The 23325-nt window shown below is 38.2% G+C and overlaps 2 protein-coding genes across 2 annotated transcripts; one reads left to right on the top strand and one right to left on the bottom strand.

The window, feature by feature from the left end:
* LOC131021556 (BTB/POZ domain-containing protein At3g49900) lies at window positions 1-17213 on the bottom strand. The gene is made up of 10 exons (XM_057950789.1): window positions 16778-17213; window positions 16431-16482; window positions 15983-16053; window positions 15732-15821; window positions 13319-13612; window positions 12074-13059; window positions 11910-11979; window positions 10749-11270; window positions 8689-9160; window positions 1-368 (listed from the first exon to the last, which is right to left on the bottom strand). Exons 6-10 carry the CDS (start codon window positions 12232-12234, stop codon window positions 331-333), a joined length of 1263 nt encoding a protein of 420 aa, XP_057806772.1. The 5' UTR covers window positions 12235-13059; window positions 13319-13612; window positions 15732-15821; window positions 15983-16053; window positions 16431-16482; window positions 16778-17213; the 3' UTR covers window positions 1-330.
* A 2474-nt stretch (window positions 17214-19687) lies between these two features.
* On the top strand, window positions 19688-20506 carry LOC131021552 (60S ribosomal protein L26-1). Its single transcript, XM_057950787.1, has one exon. It carries the CDS (start codon window positions 19900-19902, stop codon window positions 20338-20340), a length of 441 nt encoding a protein of 146 aa, XP_057806770.1. The 5' UTR covers window positions 19688-19899; the 3' UTR covers window positions 20341-20506.
* The last annotated feature ends 2819 nt before the right edge of the window (window positions 20507-23325 follow it).

Genomic DNA, 23325 nt, shown 5'->3' with positions numbered 1-23325 from the left:
TAAAGTAATAAAAAAGACAGTTGATTTCTTTTCACTTTTAATTCACTACTACATTAATTCTACTGTAATCACAAGATTGAAATAGATACTGAACTGAAACTAAATGCATAACAATGACCTCTTAATAAAGTAGATGATGATATGTAGTGAAAATCGTAGGTAGTTAGACTTGAGAGCGACTGCGCTTATGAAATGCGTGATCTTTTCTTATTATCACTATATCTTTCTCTCCCAAAACATCACCATTTCCAATCGCCTCTTTCCTCTCAGACTTCTTCTTCTGCAAGCCGAACGCGTTCTTCAATCCGTTGATCAGCCTTCGCCCGAACTTCATCTCCGACGGCACCTCCGACGACAAGTCGCGATAACTTGATGTGTGTATTTTAGTTACTTAGTTTAGTGCGTGTTTTGCCGTGGTTTCATGTGATTTTGCATAGTTTGCAATGCTTTGGCGCAGGAATTCGAGGAATTGAAAGTCGAGGCTCGTGGATGGAAGAGATGGTGGAAATTCAAGAAATTATGAAGAATTGCATGGAAGATGGAGGAATTTTAGAGATTGGGCTTGAAGATAATTGTTCCAAATTTAATTAAGTCCAAAACTCATTTTTTATTAAGTATTTTTGGGTTTGATTTTTTTTAAGGGCCGAAGCCCGTATAGTTAAGGTTAGGCGGTAGCTTAAGGGAATTTTAATTCCCTACTTTTGTTTCCATAACAGCCGCGTATAGTATTTTTATGAGATTAGGACTCTTATTAGATTAGGATTCTTATTTTATTAGCAATATACCTAGCCGCATGGGTGGACAATTATTATTAGGTTTTACTTTTGATTAGTTTTTACATACAATTTAGAACTCAGCCGCAACTTTTGATTTCTAATATAGGAGTTGACTTTTGTTTTCTTATTTTTCCATGCATTCCTTTACTTTTCATGCAATTGATTCCATACGTCCTCTTTAGCAATTAAGTACTTGTTTTAATTTCATGCGAATTAGTCATTAAGTTTCATAGTTCAGATTGTTTTAATTCTTGCTTGGAGATTGAGAAGATTGCGGCTGGACTGGAATCAACCTTGGAGCAGACGAGTTCGTGGATTGGTTCAAGGGTTTATTTAATTTCTTGCGATTTATTTGTTAGCTTTCGTTCTATTAATTATTTATGTTTAATTTTATTTGTTTGATTGTTTTTATTTTAAGCATGAGTAGCTAATTCTTTTAATTCGGCGAGAATAATGAAACTCTAATTTAATGATCTGTGAGACCTAATTGGTTTAAAATTGATTCCTATTAATTCCGATTAATTTCTAGGTTCCAAGATAATTCTGATTTTATTTAAGCCTGATCAACTTAAGTTTAATTGGATTACAGTCAATTAGTTCCTGCCAATCCGTAATTGTTGGAATTGGACTAATTAGTGATACAACTACCATGTTCGTAGGGGGAATTAATTGGTATATTAATTATTACTAGCGTCTCTAGGATAATTGGTATAAATTGGGTTCCTTTATCTTAATGCTATTAGAATATTAAATCTAGGTCTGGCGTCTCCAGCTAGGTTATATTTTAATAAGGGAAATAAACAGGTCTGGCGTCTCCAGCTGTTTATCGACACAGTAAGTAGGAATTGGGGTACGTCCGTTGCGTTTCACGGTATCCTATAACTGGTTGGTTGATAGGGATTGATTAATTATTGCGTCGAGGATCAGAGTTGAATTAGAGTGGATTTATTTGAGCCGAATTACCCTTTTCATATATTTACTTCAAGCGTATTTTATTTGATTTAATTCTGCATTCTTAGTTAATTAATATTTTCTCAAAGTTAAGGCGTGGTGGCATCACCAAAAATTTAATAGATTTAGGGAATTGAATGATTTTATCTGCTCTCTGTGGGATCGACCCTGCTTATCACGATACTAATATATTTTGATAATTCTGCAGGAATTATTTTGGTGGGATACGACGTCCACCAAATTGGCGCCGTTGCCGGGGAGCGGTGTTAATTAATTCTTTTCCCTTTGTCTATTTTTCTTTTTTTTTTATTTTCTTTGTTTATGAGTAGATCGTCCAAGCCAAACCTCCTCTTTGATAGTGAAATTGAGAAGACCGCGAAGAAGCTAAGGAAGGAGGCGAAGGCGAGGAAGCTACTGGATCTGCTGGATTCGCAGGCTGACCTTCCCGTTCGACCGGAGCAGTTTGTCGAGGAAAAACCCGGTTCTGTCGCTGCTGAAGAGGTTCCGTTTGCCCAAACAGACCACGACTCAGAGACAGAATCAGACTTTGAAGAAGAAACCGACTCAATTTCGGTTGCAAGTACATAGAGCGACATGGCTGACGATCCTAGATTGTGTGATCTCTCCAGCCACGAGGCCGATGACCCACCCACTCCCATTCAGATGCCGGCAGCTGCTACCGGTATTGAGATCAAGCTTGGACTGCTTAATGTTCTCCCGAAATACTATGGCAAGAAGGGAGAAGATCCGTACAATTTTTTGAGCGAATTCATCAAGATTTGCAAAGTCCAGAAACGCCCCACGGGGATTACGGAGGAGCACTTTAGATTGGCGGCATTCCCCTTCACCATGACAGCAGAGGCGAACTCTTGGTTCGCGAGTCTTCCTCCCAATTCTATCACTACGTGGGCAGAGATGAAAAAGCTATTCTTGGAACATTTTTTTCCGCCCACCAAGACGAATGCGCTGAAGAAAGAAATTAGTGGAGTGAAGCAGGAGTACGACGAGTCATTGAGCACCTACTGGACTCGATTCAGGAGATTGGTGGACAGTTGCCCCAACCATAAGTTTTCGGATGGGGATTTGCTGCAGTACTTCTATCAGGGGATGACCGTGGATACTAAAAACCTTGTGAATTCATCGAGTGGAGGAGGGTTTTCCCAGAATACTGTGAGTGAAGCCAAACGATTGATTCAGCACTTGGTGGATGCAACGAGGGAGTATGATGAGCCACGCATTCAAATGCTCAAGAAAGCTGCGCAAGCAAGCTCCTCAAATTTGGATGACAAGTTCGAAGAGAGATTGGGAAGGATAGAGAGAATGCTAAGCACTGTGGTGGAGAAAGTGGCGAGCGCTGGACAACCGACGGAAAAACCATGTGGAGCGTGTGGAAACTTTGGTCATACGAGCTTGCAGTGCACAGGGGGTGAGGAAGAATATCAAGCTCAAGCGAATTCTTCCCACAATTTTTACAGCTGTGACGCGCCACTGCCCCATTTGCCCAAACGGGACCAGTACGCGAACAATCATAATGCTCCTTGGAGAAACCATCCCAATTTCCGATGGAGAGATCCCGAGCCGAAGCAGCCGCCAGCGATGCAGCAGCCACAGCAGCAAAACTACCGTCCTCCACATCAAAGGACGGGGTATCAAGCTCCACAAGCTCAGCAACATCCTCCCGAGAAGCAAGGCAAGTCGCTTGAGGAGATGATGGCGGATTTGATCGGCAACCAGCAATTTCTGCAAAATAATGTGCAACAGCTTCAACAATCCCAAGCCGAGCAAAAGGTGCAGATTGAGGGGCTAGCCCGTCAGATGTCTCAGCTTGCGACATCCGTGAACCAACTCAAGGGCTATCAAGGTAAATTACCATCACAAGTCCAATTGAATCCAATGGAGAACGTTAACATGATTACTTTGAGGAGTGGAAAGGAGTTGAGTGAGCCCACAACCCAGAATTCAAAGGGGTGTCCGAGCAAGGATTTTGGAGTCGAATTCAGCTTGGAAAAATTCGAAAATTCTGGAGCCAAGGTGGATTCTGCAATCCAGAATGCAGAACAGTCCGGTTTGGCCAAACAGAACAGTGAGCCGACAGTTGAGCAGAAAGGAAAGGGAGCAGCAATTGAATCCAACGAAGAGGAGCAGACCAAGGTCTCTAAACCGTTGAGCTTACATGATCCCAAGGTTGCAACATCATTCCCTTTTCCAGGAAGATTGGCGAGGAAGAAGTCGGAAGAGGAACTCATCGATTTTGTGAAGATCTTCGGCAAACTTGAAGTGAATCTTCCATTCTTGCAAGCACTGAAAATTCCTTCCTTTGGGAAATTTGTGAAGGAATTCATAGCTGGAAAGTCCAAGGCAACTGGAAAGATTGTGATGGGCGAGAACGTTTCAGCTGCACTCAAGAAGGAGTTACCAGCCAAGTGCAAAGATCCTGGTATGTTTTCTCTTCCCATTTACATTGGTGATACTAGGATCGAGCATGCTATGTGTGACTTAGGAGCGTCTATCAATGTTATGCCTCTCACTGTTTATAATAGATTGTCGGGTGTAGAATTGGTAGACACTAGAGTGGTCATTCAGTTAGCTGATGGGTCATATGTTCATCCTGAGGGTCTTCTAGAGAATGTTCTTGTAAAGGTGCATGATTTTGTTTATCCTGCTGACTTTTATGTGGTGAAGATGAGTGGTATGCAATCGAGAAAGTCAGCTGGTGTTCTGTTAGGCCGTCCTTTCTTAAGGACCACTAGGGCACTCATTGATGTTTATAGTGGTACTATTTGTTTGGATTATCATGGAGAGAAGTTCACTTTCAATATTGATGATACCATGAAAAATCCTCTTGTTGTTAAAACTGTTTGTGCCACTAACATTACTGACCCTTCTGTCCAAGAACATCTTGAGACTAAATCTGTGCAGGACAAGTTGGAACCGACCTTGATCAAAAGAGCAACTGGTCTTGATGCTCGTGGGATGAACAATGAAGAAGTCAAAGAATCTACCAAGGCTCTTCATGCTCACTCGAAATTGGCAGATTCTGGAAATACGTTCTGTTTGCCCAAACAGGACAAAATTCTTCATGATGACCCGAAATTCACAGGTTCTGGACATACGGTTCGTTTGCCCAGACGGAAGCCACGTTATAGAACTCTGCATTTTAATGTGGAACCACCCGACTTAAAAGATAAATGTGAGGAGGAGCTCCGTTTGGAAGCCTATAATACCAACATGGGGTATGCAGATCTAATAGCGATAGCTTATCACAAGCATCGATTCTGGAGAACATTTGAAGTCGGTGAAAAGGTTCGATTCATGCTTGGAAGGCAATGGATAGGTCCTTTTGAGATACAGTCTGTTTGGCCAGACGGACCAGTGGAGATTAAGAGTTTGGCTACGGCAAAGACGTTTGTAGTCAACTATCACAAGTTGGAGCCATATTGCGATGCATCTCATATGACAACAGTGGAAGAAATTCCATTGTCACCTCAGACGAGATTCTGATTGCATCAATAGTCGAGCCGACGACGTTAAATAATGGCGCTTATCGGGAGGCAACCCGATTTTCTTTCCCTTTGTTTCTCCCGTTTTGTTTTTCTTTTTCTTTATTTCCGTTTCGTTCAGTTTTAATTCCCTTTCTTTAGATTTACTTTTTGCTTCAGTTTATTAAAAAAAAAAAAGAAGGGTGCTGCTGATCGACGGGAACGTGGATGCACTACAGGAAAGCCTCACGAATTTGAACGCCACGATCAGACAGGAGCTGCGGCGGCAGCGCGCACGGTGATTCCCTTCCTTTTTCTTGCTTTGTTTTGCTTGTTCTTGCGTTGTTTTTATGTTTTGTGTTTCGTTGTGTGTTTTCATTTTCCCTTACTTATGCTTTATTTTGTTTGCTTGAGGGCAAGCAAAATCTAAGTGTGAGGGGGGCGTCTTTGAGTTTGTGTTTCGTTGAGTCAGTTTTTTATGTTGAGTCTTGTGATCTGTTAGCCTTAGGATTGTTAAATTGCTAGTGATGAACATGCTGCTGAATTGAATTTTTGTGATGAACTTAAGATTTGATGCTTGAGAATTAAGAATTGGAAATTGAAAATTCTGTGTTTTATTGGATGACATTTGGGATGACAAATAAGAGCAACAATGAGTAAAAAGCCACATATAAGTGAGAATTGAGCTGATTAGAGTAGAGCACTCTCTACTATTTTTCTTTTTTGAGTGGTTTGTTATTCATGAAGTTGTGATATGTTGTGAGTCATTGGTGATGCATGATAGAAGGCACTAGGGTAACCTTTTGGCCTGCTTTTGAATTCCTACCTGAACATTAACCCCTAGTGAGCCCATTGCAGCCTTGACCTTGTTCTTTGTTATGAGTCACTAAATAATTAAGCCAAGGCCTGTTTTGGACTCTCTCTTGACCCTATTGTGCATGTTGAATTTGAATTACGTCCTATTGGAATTCTGGAGGAAGTTGCATCTGTCTGCCCAAACAGAATCCATACCGAAAAGCATTCTGAACCATGGAGTATAGGATCTGTTTGGCCAAGTCAGTGACCGTTGTTGATGGATGGGCTATTATTTCTGTATTGAGCTGAATTGTGAAATAAATCTCTGTATGTGGTTTGAAATATGTGAATGAAAGGTGCTGAAAAAAGTGCAGAATAAAAGAAAAAGAAAAAAGAGAAAAAAAAAAGTAAAAAAATTGCACCAAGTTGAATTAGTTGAGCATACAGTTGATTGTGATGATCTTGTTGCCCAAGGATGAGTTCGTGTTTGTTCCTCATATACTTAGTATTTTTGGATGTGATTCAGTTCTAATATGCACAATACTTGATCTTCAATGTTTGAGCTTAGGACCCTTAGGATCTTGCCTACATCATTTATAGTCCTTAGCCCCATTACAACCAAGGAGAAAAGTCCTTTTTGAGTTACTGTGTGACCACGACATATCACAACAGATTGGATCTTCCTTCTTGAGTGTGAAATTCCAAATACATCTTTGAGAGAAGAGCGAATCTTGAGAGGAATTTGTTGTTGCTTGATTTGGACTGAATGGACAATGAAAACACTTGTTTGATATTACCTCTTCTTGATTCAAGAGCTGAAAATTGATTGTGAGTTGCATGGTTTGATTTGGCAGTTGGTTTGTTGCTAGTGTTTGATGATTCTTTAGCTACAGTTTCTGTTGAGTTTGTCGTTGTAGTGTCTTCGTCTTTCCTGTTCTTTTTCCGTTTCGTCGTTGAGTCCGTTGTTCGTTCCTTGTTTTAGAGTTTAAGTGTCGTGTCAAGGAAGGGAGTTGCTTCTAGTGGCTGAATTGCACCTTTAAATTCTCTCTTATGTCATACTTGAGGACAAGTTTGAGCTAAGTGTGAGGGGGTTTGATGTGTGTATTTTAGTTACTTAGTTTAGTGCGTGTTTTGCCGTGGTTTCATGTGATTTTGCATAGTTTGCAATGCTTTGGCGCAGGAATTCGAGGAATTGAAAGTCGAGGCTCGTGGATGGAAGAGATGGTGGAAATTCAAGAAATTATGAAGAATTGCATGGAAGATGGAGGAATTTTAGAGATTGGGCTTGAAGATAATTGTTCCAAATTTAATTAAGTCCAAAACTCATTTTTTATTAAGTATTTTTGGGTTTGATTTTTTTTAAGGGCCGAAGCCCGTATAGTTAAGGTTAGGCGGTAGCTTAAGGGAATTTTAATTCCCTACTTTTGTTTCCATAACAGCCGCGTATAGTATTTTTATGAGATTAGGACTCTTATTAGATTAGGATTCTTATTTTATTAGCAATATACCTAGCCGCATGGGTGGACAATTATTATTAGGTTTTACTTTTGATTAGTTTTTACATACAATTTAGAACTCAGCCGCAACTTTTGATTTCTAATATAGGAGTTGACTTTTGTTTTCTTATTTTTCCATGCATTCCTTTACTTTTCATGCAATTGATTCCATACGTCCTCTTTAGCAATTAAGTACTTGTTTTAATTTCATGCGAATTAGTCATTAAGTTTCATAGTTCAGATTGTTTTAATTCTTGCTTGGAGATTGAGAAGATTGCGGCTGGACTGGAATCAACCTTGGAGCAGACGAGTTCGTGGATTGGTTCAAGGGTTTATTTAATTTCTTGCGATTTATTTGTTAGCTTTCGTTCTATTAATTATTTATGTTTAATTTTATTTGTTTGATTGTTTTTATTTTAAGCATGAGTAGCTAATTCTTTTAATTCGGCGAGAATAATGAAACTCTAATTTAATGATCTGTGAGACCTAATTGGTTTAAAATTGATTCCTATTAATTCCGATTAATTTCTAGGTTCCAAGATAATTCTGATTTTATTTAAGCCTGATCAACTTAAGTTTAATTGGATTACAGTCAATTAGTTCCTGCCAATCCGTAATTGTTGGAATTGGACTAATTAGTGATACAACTACCATGTTCGTAGGGGGAATTAATTGGTATATTAATTATTACTAGCGTCTCTAGGATAATTGGTATAAATTGGGTTCCTTTATCTTAATGCTATTAGAATATTAAATCTAGGTCTGGCGTCTCCAGCTAGGTTATATTTTAATAAGGGAAATAAACAGGTCTGGCGTCTCCAGCTGTTTATCGACACAGTAAGTAGGAATTGGGGTACGTCCGTTGCGTTTCACGGTATCCTATAACTGGTTGGTTGATAGGGATTGATTAATTATTGCGTCGAGGATCAGAGTTGAATTAGAGTGGATTTATTTGAGCCGAATTACCCTTTTCATATATTTACTTCAAGCGTATTTTATTTGATTTAATTCTGCATTCTTAGTTAATTAATATTTTCTCAAAGTTAAGGCGTGGTGGCATCACCAAAAATTTAATAGATTTAGGGAATTGAATGATTTTATCTGCTCTCTGTGGGATCGACCCTGCTTATCACGATACTAATATATTTTGATAATTCTGCAGGAATTATTTTGGTGGGATACGACGTCCACCATAACTCAACGAAGAAACGGAGCCGACCTGGCCTCTGGCGACCTTGCTGGCGCCGTCGGAGCTGAAGCGGAAGCTAGCGGACCGGCCCGAGTCGATCCGGTTCTTGAGGGTCTCCGGTTCGGCGAGGAGCTTCCTCATGCCGCTGAGCTCCTCCTCAAGAGTCTGGATGCGCGAGGTCGTGGCGGTCATGACGGCCTTGAGCTGCGACACCTGACGGAGAGCTGCATCCCTCTTGAGGATGGCCCCCAGGGTGGCGGCGGGGCGGGGCTCCTTCTTGTCGCGGCGGTCGGCGGCGGAGATGATGGAGTGGCGCGTGTTGAGCTGCTGGAGGAACATGGCTTGGACCACGAAGCGCAGCGGCATTCTGGGATTCTGGACTGCGTGCATCAACAGCTTCGCTGATAAGATGCTGCAGTCTATGTAGTTGCACATTTGAATCTTCTCCTCCTCCGACAACCACGCGATGTTTTCCTGCACTAATAAATCACATAATGAGTTTATATAAAACAACTACGTGCTTTCATATTGTCAAATAAAACGGGATCGGATCACAAAGATAAAAATGAGAAAAGTAGTTATTTTTCTGCACAAAAACTTGGGTACAATTGGGTGTACCGTACAACCGAATTGCACTTGCATTCAGATCCTGACCCGAACCCTCATTATGATCCAAATCGTGTAAATGACACTATTCTGACTGCGGGTGTAACCCTACGGTACATTTAATTGTACTCAAGGCCACCTATATTTTTTGGCTTAATTATTGTCTTACCTGATTGTGATTGTGAATGGTAGATGAAATGTGATGAATTGACGACTAAGAAGTATTTTGACCATGAATTGTAGGTCAAATAATGTGAATTTACGACTTAAAGCATTTTGGTCAAGAAATCACGCATAAAATAAGATGCATTCAAGACTAAGATCACTTGTCTTGAATTGTGAGCAAGATAAGATCAGTTCATGATTAAGAAATTTCTTGATTATAAATTATCACTCCTGTAGTCTCATTACAGATGTTTTATTATTTTTAGGCACAAAGATTAATAAATGCAGTAGATAAAGTGAGTTGATAAAGAAAGATAAATAAATTGAGATTTATAAAAGTAGGCATAAAGAGAGAGTAAGTGGTGGACCCATTAGTTAATTAATCTCTTAATTATTTGCCAAAAAATAATGAGACATTTATAATGGGACATCTCATTATGGAAATGTCTAAATTAAGACATTTGTAATGAGACGAATGTAGCATATTAGTATTGTAAGAGTGATTATTTTTATCTTTTTTTATTTTAATTGTTATTTTTTATCTTTACGCTTACAAATTAGTTGTTTTACTAATTCACACTCGTATAGTTATTGTAATGAATTAGATAAACACTAATTTCTTTGAGTAGATAATTAGTTGGAGTTTAAATTCGAAAGCAGATCGACATAATTCTATTTTTCGAAACCAGATAAATTGAGACAAACCTTGACATAGGACCTATTTTAATTGTGTGCGTGTGTTAGCCGCCAAAAGGTAAAATGGTTATTAACGTCTAAAATCAAATCAAAATTTTGAATTTAAGTTCATAGTAGCGCAAAGGTCATTTGACTTTCAGCTAGACAACCTTCCTATAAGTATTTTGAAATTGAAATAACATGTGGAGGTGATTTGACTTTCAGTTAGACAACCTTCCTAGAAGTATTTCGAAATTAAAAAAACATGTCGAGGTCATTTGACTTTAATTAATTACTTTCACACATGGAAGGAAAAAAAATTATTTGATCATTTACCTACAATCAGTTCATGGTATGTATTTTATCATTAACAAAATTATTTTCTCCATCCCATTATTATTGTCACAATTTTTTGGACACCAAAATTTTAAAAAAATGTAAAGAATAACTAAAAGTGGTAGAAAAAAAACAATAATAATAAGACAATCAATTTTCAAAAAAAAAAAAATAATAGGACAATAAAAAATGGACAACACTAATAAGAGTATAAATTATGAATTTTATTTAGAATTTGTACGGCATCAATCATTCAAAAAAATGCAGAAAATGAGCGTACCTTGAGATAGATGTCGATGATTCTGTAGAGAAGATCGTGACAATCCGTCAAACGCTGACTCACTGATTCCAATATCAATTTCAGATCATCCATCCGTACATTCTTGAACCCTTCCAAACAGCTGCCGTCCCCGTCAGCTTCCGACGCCGTCAGACTTAACGCCTCGATGCATCTGCTCACGAGGCACGCCGCCACCTCCGCCTCCGGAAGGAGCGGGAAGCACGACTGCAGCACGATCGAAGCGCACTCCTTGTTAACGGCCACGACGCGCCGGAAATAGGCCTCCGTTATCTCCTCCAAGTTTTCGCCTCCAGCGCCGCCGGTCCCCGTCATGCCGAGCAGCTCCGCCGCCGTCCGGAGCGCGGCGACGTTGAACGGAGTAACGGCGACGTGCGTTCCGTAACAGAACTCCGTTACCGAGGCGAACGTTTGAGCCGTTATGCTCAACGGCGGGGAGAGGGTTATTTCGGGGAATTCAGCCAGCTGCCGTTTCAAATAGGCACTCTTCGCTATCAATGCTTGCTGTTGAATTGAGTAAATGCACCATCACTTTTTTTAACACCATTGAGAAACATCTCTCTCATTGCACATTTATTTAGGTTAACGAACTACTATTGAAATAAATACAGTAAAAGTTACTATTACGTTAAAATGCACCAAACTTGTCGGTTTTTTATTTTACACAACAACTTCAAAATAAGTATAAAAATATACGAACTTTATAATTATTGTAATTTTATTACTATTGAAATTTTCATAAAATTTAAATTTAGCATTGCAACTCGATCAATGGTCATAACCAAGGACATTTGTACAAGTAATGTTTGTTCAATTTGAAGCTAAATATCTTATGATGATAGCATGCATCTCAACAACCAAATTAATGTTATAATTGAAAAGGACACATGTGCAACTAATGTTTGTTCAATTTGAAGCTAAATCATTTTCCTACTTCAAGCAAAGGACTTTGGTATGACTAGGGGTGTGACTTTGTCCATATAAGTGTTTATCGGACACTAAGCAAGAATCCCAGAATTGAAAACAAATCTAATAAAAGATTCTAACAACAACTCACACCAAATTTTGAATGCTTTTAAGGACAAACTAGGTTTTGCACTCGTGCGATGAAAAACAAGTGGAAGAAAGAAACGGAAGCAGTACCTTGTGAAGGCGAAAACATGAGCCCTGGACATGTATAACCACATCCGGATCATGCCTCCTTCCTGATGCCCTGTGCCAAGAAACCAAGAGATCCATCTACAAATTGGGTGAAATTTGGGCATTTATAATATTAAAGAAATTAAAAGGGAAAATGAAATATGTACCATGGTGGGTCTTGCCTGGAGAGCTGTGGTGTGTTTGAAGGGGAAGATTCAAGGGAAGGAATAGTGGAGAATGATGATGATAATGCAGAATTTTCATCTTCTTCTTCATAGATTGTGCCAACAACCCCCAATTCATTCCACCCCTTCATTCCCAAATCCATTTCCAGCCCCTTCTCTCTCTCTCTCTCTAAAGCAAAAGGGTTTTGTTTTGTTTTGTGTAAACTCTTGAGAAGTATTGTGGGTTTTTTTTTTTTCTTTTTACCTATTTCTTGTTAATGTGTGGATTAAAAAGGTATTGATCTTGTTTCCATGTACGAAATGTTTGGGTGTTGGTGCATTAATTGTGAGCATGTGGCGAATCATAAATGCTAGCCTCCCCACTCTTGATTGAAATCATTCATTTCTCCTGTTACTCTGAAAATTTAATTTAATTTCCTACGGGGTAGGGTCGAACCCTCAAAGTGGCGGGAGCAAAAACGCTCGTTTCAAAAATATAAAACTTTTATTTTGTTTGATTTGATTGATGAACGATTTACCGTGTGTCGGTTTGCAATAACAAAATCTCCAATCTCAGAAGTCAGAAGGTTAAAACAGCAATGCTTGGGAAAAGGCCAAAATATATTTATCAGCTCGACCGTAGTTGATGGTTTGAAATTTGTGAAGTTTGTAGTTTTATACCCAAGTCAAACTTCAACAATCATTCTACGCCAGATTTCCACAAAAATTCCTTGTCTGCACGATTTATTAGATAAGAACAATCCTAGTGATGTATTATTGAATCAAATTTTCATTAGATAAGAACAATCATAATCATAATATATATAATAATATAGTACTCTCTCCGTCCCACGAATCTTAACACGTTTTCCTTTTTGGGTCGTCTCACGAATCTTGACACATTTCAAAATAAGGTAATAATTATTATCTCCTCTCTCCTACTTTATCACTTATATTACTCCTACTTTATCACTATTATACTTTATTAACTACTCCCTCCGTCCACTAATTCATGACCTAAGGAGCAAAACACGGGTTTTAAGAAAAAATGTATTTTTATTAGTTGAGTGGAGAAAGAGACCCACAATTAATGTATTGTTTATTAGTTGAGTGGAGAAAAAGTGTATTGTTTTGGGACCCACCAATTAAATATAAATAAAAACTTACTAAAAATGGATAGGCCTTGAGTTAGTGGACGTCCCAAAAAGGAAAGAAGGCCTTGAATTAGTGGACGGAGGAAGTACATACTTATACTTAAAGCATTAATCTACAATTCCTTAATTCCCGCGCCAAAACCAAACGTGTCAAGATTCGTGGAACGAATTGAGTATTATTTAACACACGCACATAACTCTTATTTTGATTTAGATATCTAGTTAAGTCAGTTAGTGCTCAAAACATTGAATTCGAAAATTTGAGTAGTTGGATATAGCGGCTTCGTTCTTAGTTGGTATGCTTTGGTATTTTTATAGTTGAATGCCTGAAGAAATTGGGCACCAAGAATCCTGGCCCTCATGTCACCATCATGGTACAATCTGCAGACTGCAGTACAAAAATGTCAAAATGATTACGTCAAAGTTTGGGGCCGAGCTCAACAGAAGAAAGAGCGGTTGGGCTGCAAAAAGTTGGGCCTCATGCAGCCTCAATTTGGGCTTTTAAAGTGTTGTTTTCTGGCTGAAGGCCTAATTTTTCATGTTGGGTCGACCTTAAATAATGGGTCTAGATAGCTTACCTACAACAAGGGTGATTCTATACATAACCCCCATTTTACTCCCTATAGCCTCTCATATTAAATAATAATAAAAAATAATTATAAATTTACAATTTTATCCTATAATTTATATAGCCTTAAATTATTTATATAATTCATTATAATTATAATCAAATTAAAATCCAAATTATGTATAGCCCCAAACTACATCTAATTCAAGCAAGTCACGAATTCTGCTATGCTCTGCAACAAAAAGAGAATGAGAGTTTCTGGCAAGGACTTTCAATCGAGCATTGTTGAAAACTACTCCAGTTTATGAACATCAGGAAAAGCAATGCTTTAACAGGAGCACATCTAACGCCAAGGTCGACATCCTCACAAAGCGAAGTGGTAGTCGGCGACACTCCTTCGCACCACAAACAAAACCTTACGGGAACAGTCCTTCGCTTACTTCTCAACGATGCCGCTTTTCACATCTTGAAAGCCACGGTGAACCATAGCAATCTTCACATACCTTATTAATATAGACACTTGTATTTTTCATTTGGTGTATGAACTATAACTATATAGACAAAATCTTTATATCTTGCAAAAGTTGGTCCTTGGTTTTGGCCGTTGTTGTTGGCCGACAGCATCGGTGGCGGCTTTGCTCACCGTTGTTGCTATTTGGACCATGAGGGGGTGAAGGCGGAGGCGGTCGCGAAATCGAGGAAGGAGGCACGATGGAAGAGAACGAGAGGCCAAGAGGCTCTGGGTAACGTGAGGCGACCCTAACGTGAATCAGAGAACGAGAGGCGAAGGGCTCTGGGCGTTGACGACGGTCCTGCCGCTGCTGTTCATCGGAAATCTAAAGGGGGCGGTGGGTCACAGTGGATTTAGGAAGAGGGGTGGGGCAGTGTCTCTTTGTGTGCGTGCGTCAACTGGGTCGCAAAAAAGAGATGGTTAGAGGAAGAAAAGAAGAGGGCCGATGGTGGTGGTCGAAGCAGCGACGATCTTCGTCGGAATATGAGACAATTACAGTAGATTGAAGAAGATGAAGGGGGTTAGATTGGGGGCTATACACCCAGGAATATGATTAAGAAGATGAAGGGGGTTTCCTCTTAGATTGGGGCTATACAATACACACGAATTTGATTAATTTAGCTAAAACAATAATTATATTTAATTTAGAGATTATGATTTATTGGGTAAAATAGTAAATTTTGTAATTATTTTTTATTATTATTTAATATGAGAGGGTATATGGAGTAAAATGGAGGCTGTGAATAGAATTACCCCTACAACAATCTCAACTCAGAATCTGAGATCCTTTCATCACTGAAAAAGATGGTGTAGAATTAGGGCATCTACTATTATTGTTATCCCAAAATATTTATTATGACAATCTTTTTTGGGATAATTGTCCACAAATTATAGATATAGGATTGTGAAAATTGGGGTACTTGAAATATTGGGATAAGAGCAGAGGTAATTCTATTCATAGCCCTCATTTTATTTTGTATAACCCCGTCTAAAAAAATAATAATAAATACTTATAAGTTTACTATTTTATCCAATTATAGCCCCCAAATTGAATACTTATTGTAGCCCTCTAATCTGCACCAGAGTAGAGAGCTTGAGAAATGTGAGATTGACGAGGTTGGAAATTTGCAATGAGATTTCACCCTAGAAGAAATTTGTATTGAGATTGATCTGAACCAGAGCATAGGTCGCCGATAATAGGAGGCAAAGCCCCTCACAGAGGTGGTTCTCGGCCAGATCTAGTTCTTGCAAGTTGGAGATTTTTTTTAAAGTTGCAGACTTTTTTCTTTTTTTATTGTCAGAATGTTTGTTCCATAATGGATTAAAATGATGCGAAGAATTATATCATGAAATTTTGGCATGCAGAGTTATACGGGAAATTTTTTCTGCATTTCAGTAAATCACAACCTGATTTTCTCCTCTCCTTACCTAAACCGAAACAATTTGACTTGTTATATAAAATCCTCCTCCTCTCTCCTTTGTCGTCGACTGAAACAAACTGAAAGTGGAGAAGAAATTCTGGAGAGACAAAGTGAAGAATATGCATAAAGCTTTGAACAAAGAATCACATCACAACTTCTTCGGAATATTTAGTGCTTACAATGCTTATAGTGTTTTCGGTTCAATCAAAGTTTTGTTTGGGCGAATCGGCTCAATCAAAATCATGGAGTATATAATACCTCTCTCTCCCCTTTTATGGACTTGAAGAAGAAGCTTCCTGTATCGGTAAGTACCCAAAAAGCCTTTCAGCCTGAAAAGAAAAAAGTTCAAATGAAGTAAGCAATTATAAGAAGAAAAAAACTCGATGATTAATAACATGAAGAAAAATTGCAGCTTTTAATATAAAAAAGCTAGAAAAACTACACCCAAAATGTAGCAGAGCAACGAAAGCAACACTTGAGAAGTTATTGATCCTCTAAATAATGCAAGAATAAGATACCTAGACCATCAGTGACTGCAATTATATACGAAACAATAGCACCAACACATCAAGATCAAGGAAAGTTGCCTTCTTAATAAGAATTTTTTAAATATTTTTAATATAAAGTTTATACCAAACTTCTGCTTGCTAGAATTGTACATGTTCAACTCAAAAAAAAAAAAAAAATTGTACATGTTACAACTTACATGTATTATGGAATTATAGGATTGCAAGCCAATGGTCTACGAATGTATCCACCTAGCAATTAACACAAAAATGAGCGAATGTCAAATTCAAAAAAATATACCTTGAAATCTTTTTTTCTGGGCACAGAAAGAGACAAAGAGATGGCATTAGAGTGGACGCGGCAGAATTTAGTTTAAGGTGAACTAACGAGTTCATAACTAAAAATATAGGTTAAAAAGTTTCCATTGTTAAACATTTACCTAAATGATTGTATAAATTTTTATAATTTTCAAAATCTGTTCTTTCTAAAGTTGAGCTCTAATTATTCTAAATTTACAAACATAATCTTTGCTAATAGAATACTTACCATGGCAGACGAGCCCGACAGCGACGATGATGGCGATTTCTGGCCTGACGGCTGAGTGGCGGCCGGCGAGAGAAGCAGACAGAGGTGAGGGGTGGATTTTGCGACGACTGTGCCCTGAAATGGAGAAGCTCTCGACTTTCAGCTCTGTAATTTCTGTAGCTGCAGAGAAGAGTACTCTGCGGAAAGGGAAACGTATTTTTGTTCGTTGAGAGCGCACGTCTGCTCGAGAGTTATGGAGGCGGCGCCGGCCTCCGCCTTCACCGTCTCTATCTGATTGTACAGTCCACAGCTGAAATCGTTCGCCTTCTCCGCAAAAGTGCCGCATCGTCCATAGCCATTGGCGGCGACTGTAGCAGCTATTGGAGGCGAATAGAGAAATGGGTGGGGACCGTGGGTTGTTGTTTCTGATGTGTCTTAGGGATTTTCTATTTTTTGGGGTAAAAATAAAATAAAGAATGATAAAGCCACGTAGATCTATATGATTAAAGCTATATGCTTTAGAATTACAGAAAAATAAAATAATTATGCTCTAGAATTATAAAAAAATAAAATAAAAATTCCTCATGAAGCCACGTAGGATCATAGATTAAGGAGACAAAGAATCCCAAATCATATTATATAAATGCTCTAGAATTATATAAAAAATAAAATAAAAATTCCTTCAGGTAGAATCATAGATTAAGGAGAAACAAAGAATCTCAAATCGTATTATATAATGATGATATGCTAATACAGTTGAGTATTTAATAATTTCATTCTGTGTATGTAGATAAAAAGACGAAGACAGATAAAAGTAAGAATATCATCATCTAGGGTTAGTTTTTATTTCTTTTTTCTTTTTAAATTTTGTTAAAATGTAATTTCTGTAAAATAACATAAACATAGGCTATGTTTAAAATGATTTATTTATTAAATATTTAATCCGCGATTATGAATAATAGTATGAAATAATAAATATATATTTATTATTTTAGATAAAAGGCTATAATAAGTAAAAGGGTGATTATATTTATATCCCCTTTTTTATTCTTTATAATCAATTATTTAATAAGTAGTAAAAGCATTAATAATAGCCCTAAATTAGAATAATAGCCTTTTCTTCATAGCCCCAAAATTTGGAGTAATAAAACACACACGCTTGTTCATATAAATTTCAAGAAGTAAAAAAAGTGAATTCCTTCGTACCTACTCGTTTTCTTTTGAGGAAATTCTTGACATTTGCAATGCTTGTTTACTGGAATATTGTTGCAATGATTCTTCTAATTTCACTCTTCGGGTAGAAGCCCAATTTTTTTTACAGCAAAATGCATTAATCGTTTGCAAGTTTTTGGCTTTTTGTGATTAACTTCACAATGCCAACAAAAATCAGTAAACAAGAGAAGAATGAATAAAATAGATATTAACATCCAAATATCATACTAGTTGTAACAGCCCGGCTCCAGACTTGACGGCTGTCCCCACAGACCAATACGAGTCTTTTCTAGCGTGTTTTGTCCTCACTCGCACGCTCCCTGAGAAACTTCCCAGGGAGTCACCCATCCCGGAATTGCTCCAAGCCAAGCTCGCTTAACCTTGGAGTTTCTTCCGTCTGGGCACCAGAAAAGAAGATGCATCTTATTGATATGAGTAGCACCTATCAAATCACTTAAGCTCTCCTCGAATATGCAGTCCCATACCTGCATATTCTTGGAATCCCTCTCGTTCGGGTGTGTTTCGGTTCATCCCTGCGCCCCTCCGCTTGGAAGTCTTAACCGGAGCCGCTCCTTGTCCGTGCCTCTTTTTGCACCGGCGATCACTCCGCACTTCGTCCCCGGGCGTCACACTAGTGCTGAGTTTATTAGGGTGAACATTGGTGAAGACAAAGGGCATCACCCCCTGGGCTCAATATTTCGACCGTTAAAGTTCAATATTTGGTGATTGTAAACTTCATTTCGCTTATGCAGTTCTCTAGAATGTGATTTTATTTGAGAAAAAATATAGTATGTCATTTTGAAATTAATGGAGTTATGCGTGTTTATTTGTGATTTTTGAATCTACGCATATCAATCATTTTGATTTGGGGTTATAGAGTATAATAATACATTTATAAATATTTTTTTATTATTTTCTAATTAAGAGGATATGAAGAATAAAAATGGGGGTACGAGTAGAATAAGGGTAATTTTAAATACAACCACCAATTTTTTCACTATAGCCTCTTATTTTAAAAAATTATAAAAATAATTATGATTGTACTATTTTATCCTTATAGCTCCTAAATTAAATTTTTAACATAAAACTTATTATTATAGCCTCTAAAATTCACGTCTTCTATTATCCGCTTCATGTTTTGGTTTCTTCCTCCACAACAGAGCACAGTATTTCGACAATCAGCAGAGCCCAAAAAATGTAAACAAAATAGAGAACTGATGAGAATTTTTTGCCGTATCAAACATCCACTCATATCCACAGGACAACATAGAGAACAACTTTTCAAATCATTAAAATAGGTGAGAACCAAGAACAATACTTTTTTTTTTGTGCACAAAAATATGAGAGTTCACCGGCATTTGATGTCTGCTAAATATAATACTAGTACTATACTCTCAAGATTTCAGATAGAAAAAGTATGCCTCATAATTCTTGAAGTTGTATTCACTAGAAAAGATGAGTAATTACATAGTTGAAGAAAAAGAATAATTAAAAATCCAACATGAACACAACACTATGGAATGATGAAAAGATATCATCAAACAGAGAGAGAGAGTTTATTTCGAAATTTGGGGAAATATGTATAAAATCGTTTAATTTGGGGGCCGTAGCATGTAGGCAGAAAATAGTCCTATTATTTTATTAACAAGCAGCTACAATGAATAAAATAGGGGCTATGAATAAAATTACCCATAGAATAATCCTAAATAATATTGGGACTATGAAAACAATTACTCAAAAGAGGCGTAGTCCACAATCACAAAATATAAAGCCCTAAATCAAACTCCAAAGCCCAAACCAAACCCTGATTCCTCGAAACGACGCCGTCAGGAAATCCTAGATATATATAGTCCCAAACCCTAAGCTTCTGAGCCTCCACTCTCCCCACCACCCCAAATCACCGATCACAGCGGCGGAGACAGAAAGAGAAGATGAAGTACAATCCGCGCGTCTCGTCCTCCCGGCGCAAGAGCCGCAAGGCTCACTTCACGGCGCCGTCGAGCGTCCGCCGCGTCATCATGAGCGCGCCGCTCTCCGGCGACCTCCGGTCCAAGTACAACGTGCGGTCGATGCCGGTGCGCAAGGACGACGAGGTGCAGGTGGTGCGCGGGACCTACAAGGGGCGCGAGGGCAAGGTTGTCCAGGTCTACCGCAAGAAATGGGTAATCCACATCGAGCGCATCACCCGCGAGAAGGTTAACGGCTCCACCGTCAACGTCGGCATCCACCCCTCCAAGGTCGTCATCACCAAGCTCCGCCTCGACAAAGACCGTAAGTCGCTGCTCGACCGCAAGGCCAAGGGCCGCGCCGCCGCCGACAAGGAGAAGGGCACCAAGTTCACCTCCGAGGATATTATGCAGACTATTGATTAGAAGGTTGGTCGATTTTTAGATTGTGATCTTTTTTAACGGTTGTTAATTTTGGATCTATGTCAATGAGAGGAACCGGATTATGTTATATTGCTTTTGATGGATTTTGTTTCGTTTCAGACTCGACAATATTAGCTATATTGATAATTAATGTTTTTGGCCATGGATCTATGTGGTGTTCGAGTGGCGTTATTAAATTTGGTTTCTTGATTGGCTTGATTTGACAATGGGATTGCATTTATATCTAATTCGTATTGCTTATAATCTTTTTTTTATGCGATTAGTTTCAACTGGAGTAGTAGCAGCGTTGTTTATTGTGTAGAGAGGGTAGTGGTAGTGATTTTCCATTTCTGCATTATTGATAATTGAAGATATTTGGTAGTTAACATCTAAAATTTTATTCGCTCTATTTTTAAGTTTCTTAGTTTCAAGTATTTTGGAGTGAATTTGAGTTGTATTTTTTATAATTATTTGTTTGTGACCGAGTTTAACATCGTCTGGTTCTTTGCATCTGTTTCATCTGAACACAAATAAAATCTATCTTGTGTCTATTTGAATTTATTAATGTTATGTGAAATCCCTGCATTTTGATCTGTCTGAAAAAATTGATGTTTCTTCGTTTAGTAATGTGTTACCCATGGCTTTTGGTTTTTGGACTGTGTTTAGCGTATTATTTTCTGCATATTTTTCCAAACCTTTCAACACCCTTGATGATGCAGCTTTCTATTTTTCATTTGTACGACTTTTTTTATTTTCTACGTTGGAAACCATTTTTATTTTAAACGACGAAGCCACTTGAGTGTGATTTTGTTGTCTGTTTTATTTATTTACTTATAAATAAGTAACTTTTTTTTTGTTAAAACATGTATTTGTGAATTGTAGTGGCATATTTTGAAGAAATTGTGCAAAACAAATTAAATAAAAAGTTCTCTAAAAAATTGTTGCACTTCTGAACTAGGAAAAAAGGAAATAGGCTCATTCTCTAAAAAAAATTTATAAGTTCTGGGACAGACTTCGCGCTTAATTACCTAAATCTGCTTGATTAAGATATTAGTGAATTACTTGAAACATGGATTCAAATTATATCAGACTCTAAATCTGAATAAATGAAAACTCTTTAGTCTTTACCAGTGACGTGCACAATTATTTTGGCAAATACTTATGATATTAATATTTGCCATTGTTTTCATTGTTTTGATATTTCTATACAAAAATACGACTAGAGTAGTTCTATTGCGAATTGTTGGAACAATTAAAAACTTCACTAGAACTCTCTTTAAACAATTCGGTTTTATATGAGACAATAAAATCATAAATTCTACGAATGCTACCAAAAAACTACTAGTGATTGCAATTCTAAAATTAGATGGGTAAAGGTCACTTTATGTCCCATCGTTTTAGCGAATTCTCAATAATGTCCCAACCTAACGATAATATCAAAACGATACCCAACCTACCAAAAAAATATCGTTTGTGTCCTATCACAATTTTCCGGCTCCCGGAAACTGACGTGGATTGCCGGACATCCAGCGTGGATTGCCAAGGTGGATGTTAAAAAAAAAAAAAAAAAAAAAAAAAACAAAACAAATATACACCTAATACTAAACGTTGTCGTTTTATTTCTTCTCCTACATCTCTGCAATGAATTTTCCACACCTTTGAAAACGCATATGGCAGGGGGGGCGACAGAGGAGATGGCGGTGGGCAGTGGTTGAAACGGCGGTCCGCCGCCGCCTCTGAAATTCCGATGACACTGATGCCGGTCGGTCGACGTCCCTTTCTTCTGACTCTCCTCATCTCTCTCACTCTCAACCTTTTTGCCCTCTCTAACAGAAAATGCACACACACACATACACACTTTAGGGCAGATTCTTGCACCCACAAACACCGTTTCACGCCGCCACGTCGGACCATCCATGGTCTGGCGACATCGCTGCCCCTCTCCCATCTCATCGCTGTTTACGGTAACACCAACAGAAACCATCTGATTCAATTTCTCAATTTCATTCTCCCTCACACACAAATCATCTCATTCTCTCTCTCATCTCAATTTCTCAGTTTACGCTGCACCTCATCTCGAATTCTCCCTCACACAGAACACACAAATTTCTCAATTTATGAAAATTAATCACTAAAATCCCACCGCCATCTCCTCTGTCGCCCCCAACAGATGTTGACCTGCGCAAGGGCGGAGCGACCGAATACGGCTGCGGTTGGAGACGGTAGTGGTCGCGCAGTGGTGGGTTAGGCGCGAGGCAAGGTTGAAGGAGGTTGTAATAGCCGCGACGTGCGAGCGGTGGCGGTGGCTGAGAAGTTGATGAGCGGGTGCAGCGGCGGCGCGATGTGAAGGAGGTACGTAGGCGGCATGGTCTACGGTGGTGGTCGGCACGCTGGCTGGAAGAGGCGGTGGGGCAACAGGTGAGAAAGATGAGAGACGATGCGCTGAATTTGAAAATTAGGTTTTTTGTTCTTTTGTTTTCTTTTTTTTTTGCTCAAAAAAATAAAATGAGAACATAGAATAATTCCATGTAGATTAATAAATCCACCTTGGCAATCCATGCTGGACGTCCGGCAATCCACGTCAGTTTCCGGGAGCCGGAAAATTTTAACAGGACACAAATAATAATTTTTTGGTAGGTTGGGTATCGTTTTGATATTATCGTTAGGTTGGGACATTTTTGAGAATTCGCTAAAACGATGGGACATAAAGTGACCTTTACCCAAATTAGATTTAGAAAACATCGATAATAATGCACGTAGATGAAGAATTCTATTTATATGACACTGTTAAAACAATTATGAAATTATTAAATGTAATAAGCTGTTAATTTCTTTTAACTTTAATATATCATATCAAATTATTGCCATTTATTTATGTGTATATAAGAAAAATATACTCCAAATGTCCACAAAAAGATTTCATAATAGATAAATCAAATTTATAACAAATTCGCCCAACCTCTAAACTTAATAAGTTAGAGTGATGAT

The sequence above is a fragment of the Salvia miltiorrhiza genome, chromosome 4 (genome assembly GCF_028751815.1).
Source record: "Salvia miltiorrhiza cultivar Shanhuang (shh) chromosome 4, IMPLAD_Smil_shh, whole genome shotgun sequence".
NCBI classification, from domain to species: domain Eukaryota; kingdom Viridiplantae; phylum Streptophyta; class Magnoliopsida; order Lamiales; family Lamiaceae; genus Salvia; species Salvia miltiorrhiza.
Note: the sequence above shows the minus strand (reverse complement) of the source record. Positions and strands in the feature narration are given on the sequence as shown.

Bases quoted from the DNA above. Each gene is read 5' to 3' on its own strand.
- LOC131021556 (XM_057950789.1), bottom strand. From the start codon at position 12,234: ATGGATTTGGGAATGAAGGGGTGGAATGAATTGGGGGTTGTTGGCACA. The intron at 9,161-10,748 runs GTACGCTCATTT...TTATTAGTGCAG, and splicing joins TCATCGACATCTATCTCAAG to GAAAACATCGCGTGGTTGTC. The intron at 369-8,688 runs GTGGACGTCGTA...ACACACATCAAG, and splicing joins CGTTTCTTCGTTGAGTTATG to TTATCGCGACTTGTCGTCGG.
- LOC131021552 (XM_057950787.1), top strand. From the start codon at position 19,900: ATGAAGTACAATCCGCGCGTCTCGTCCTCCCGGCGCAAGAGCCGCAAG.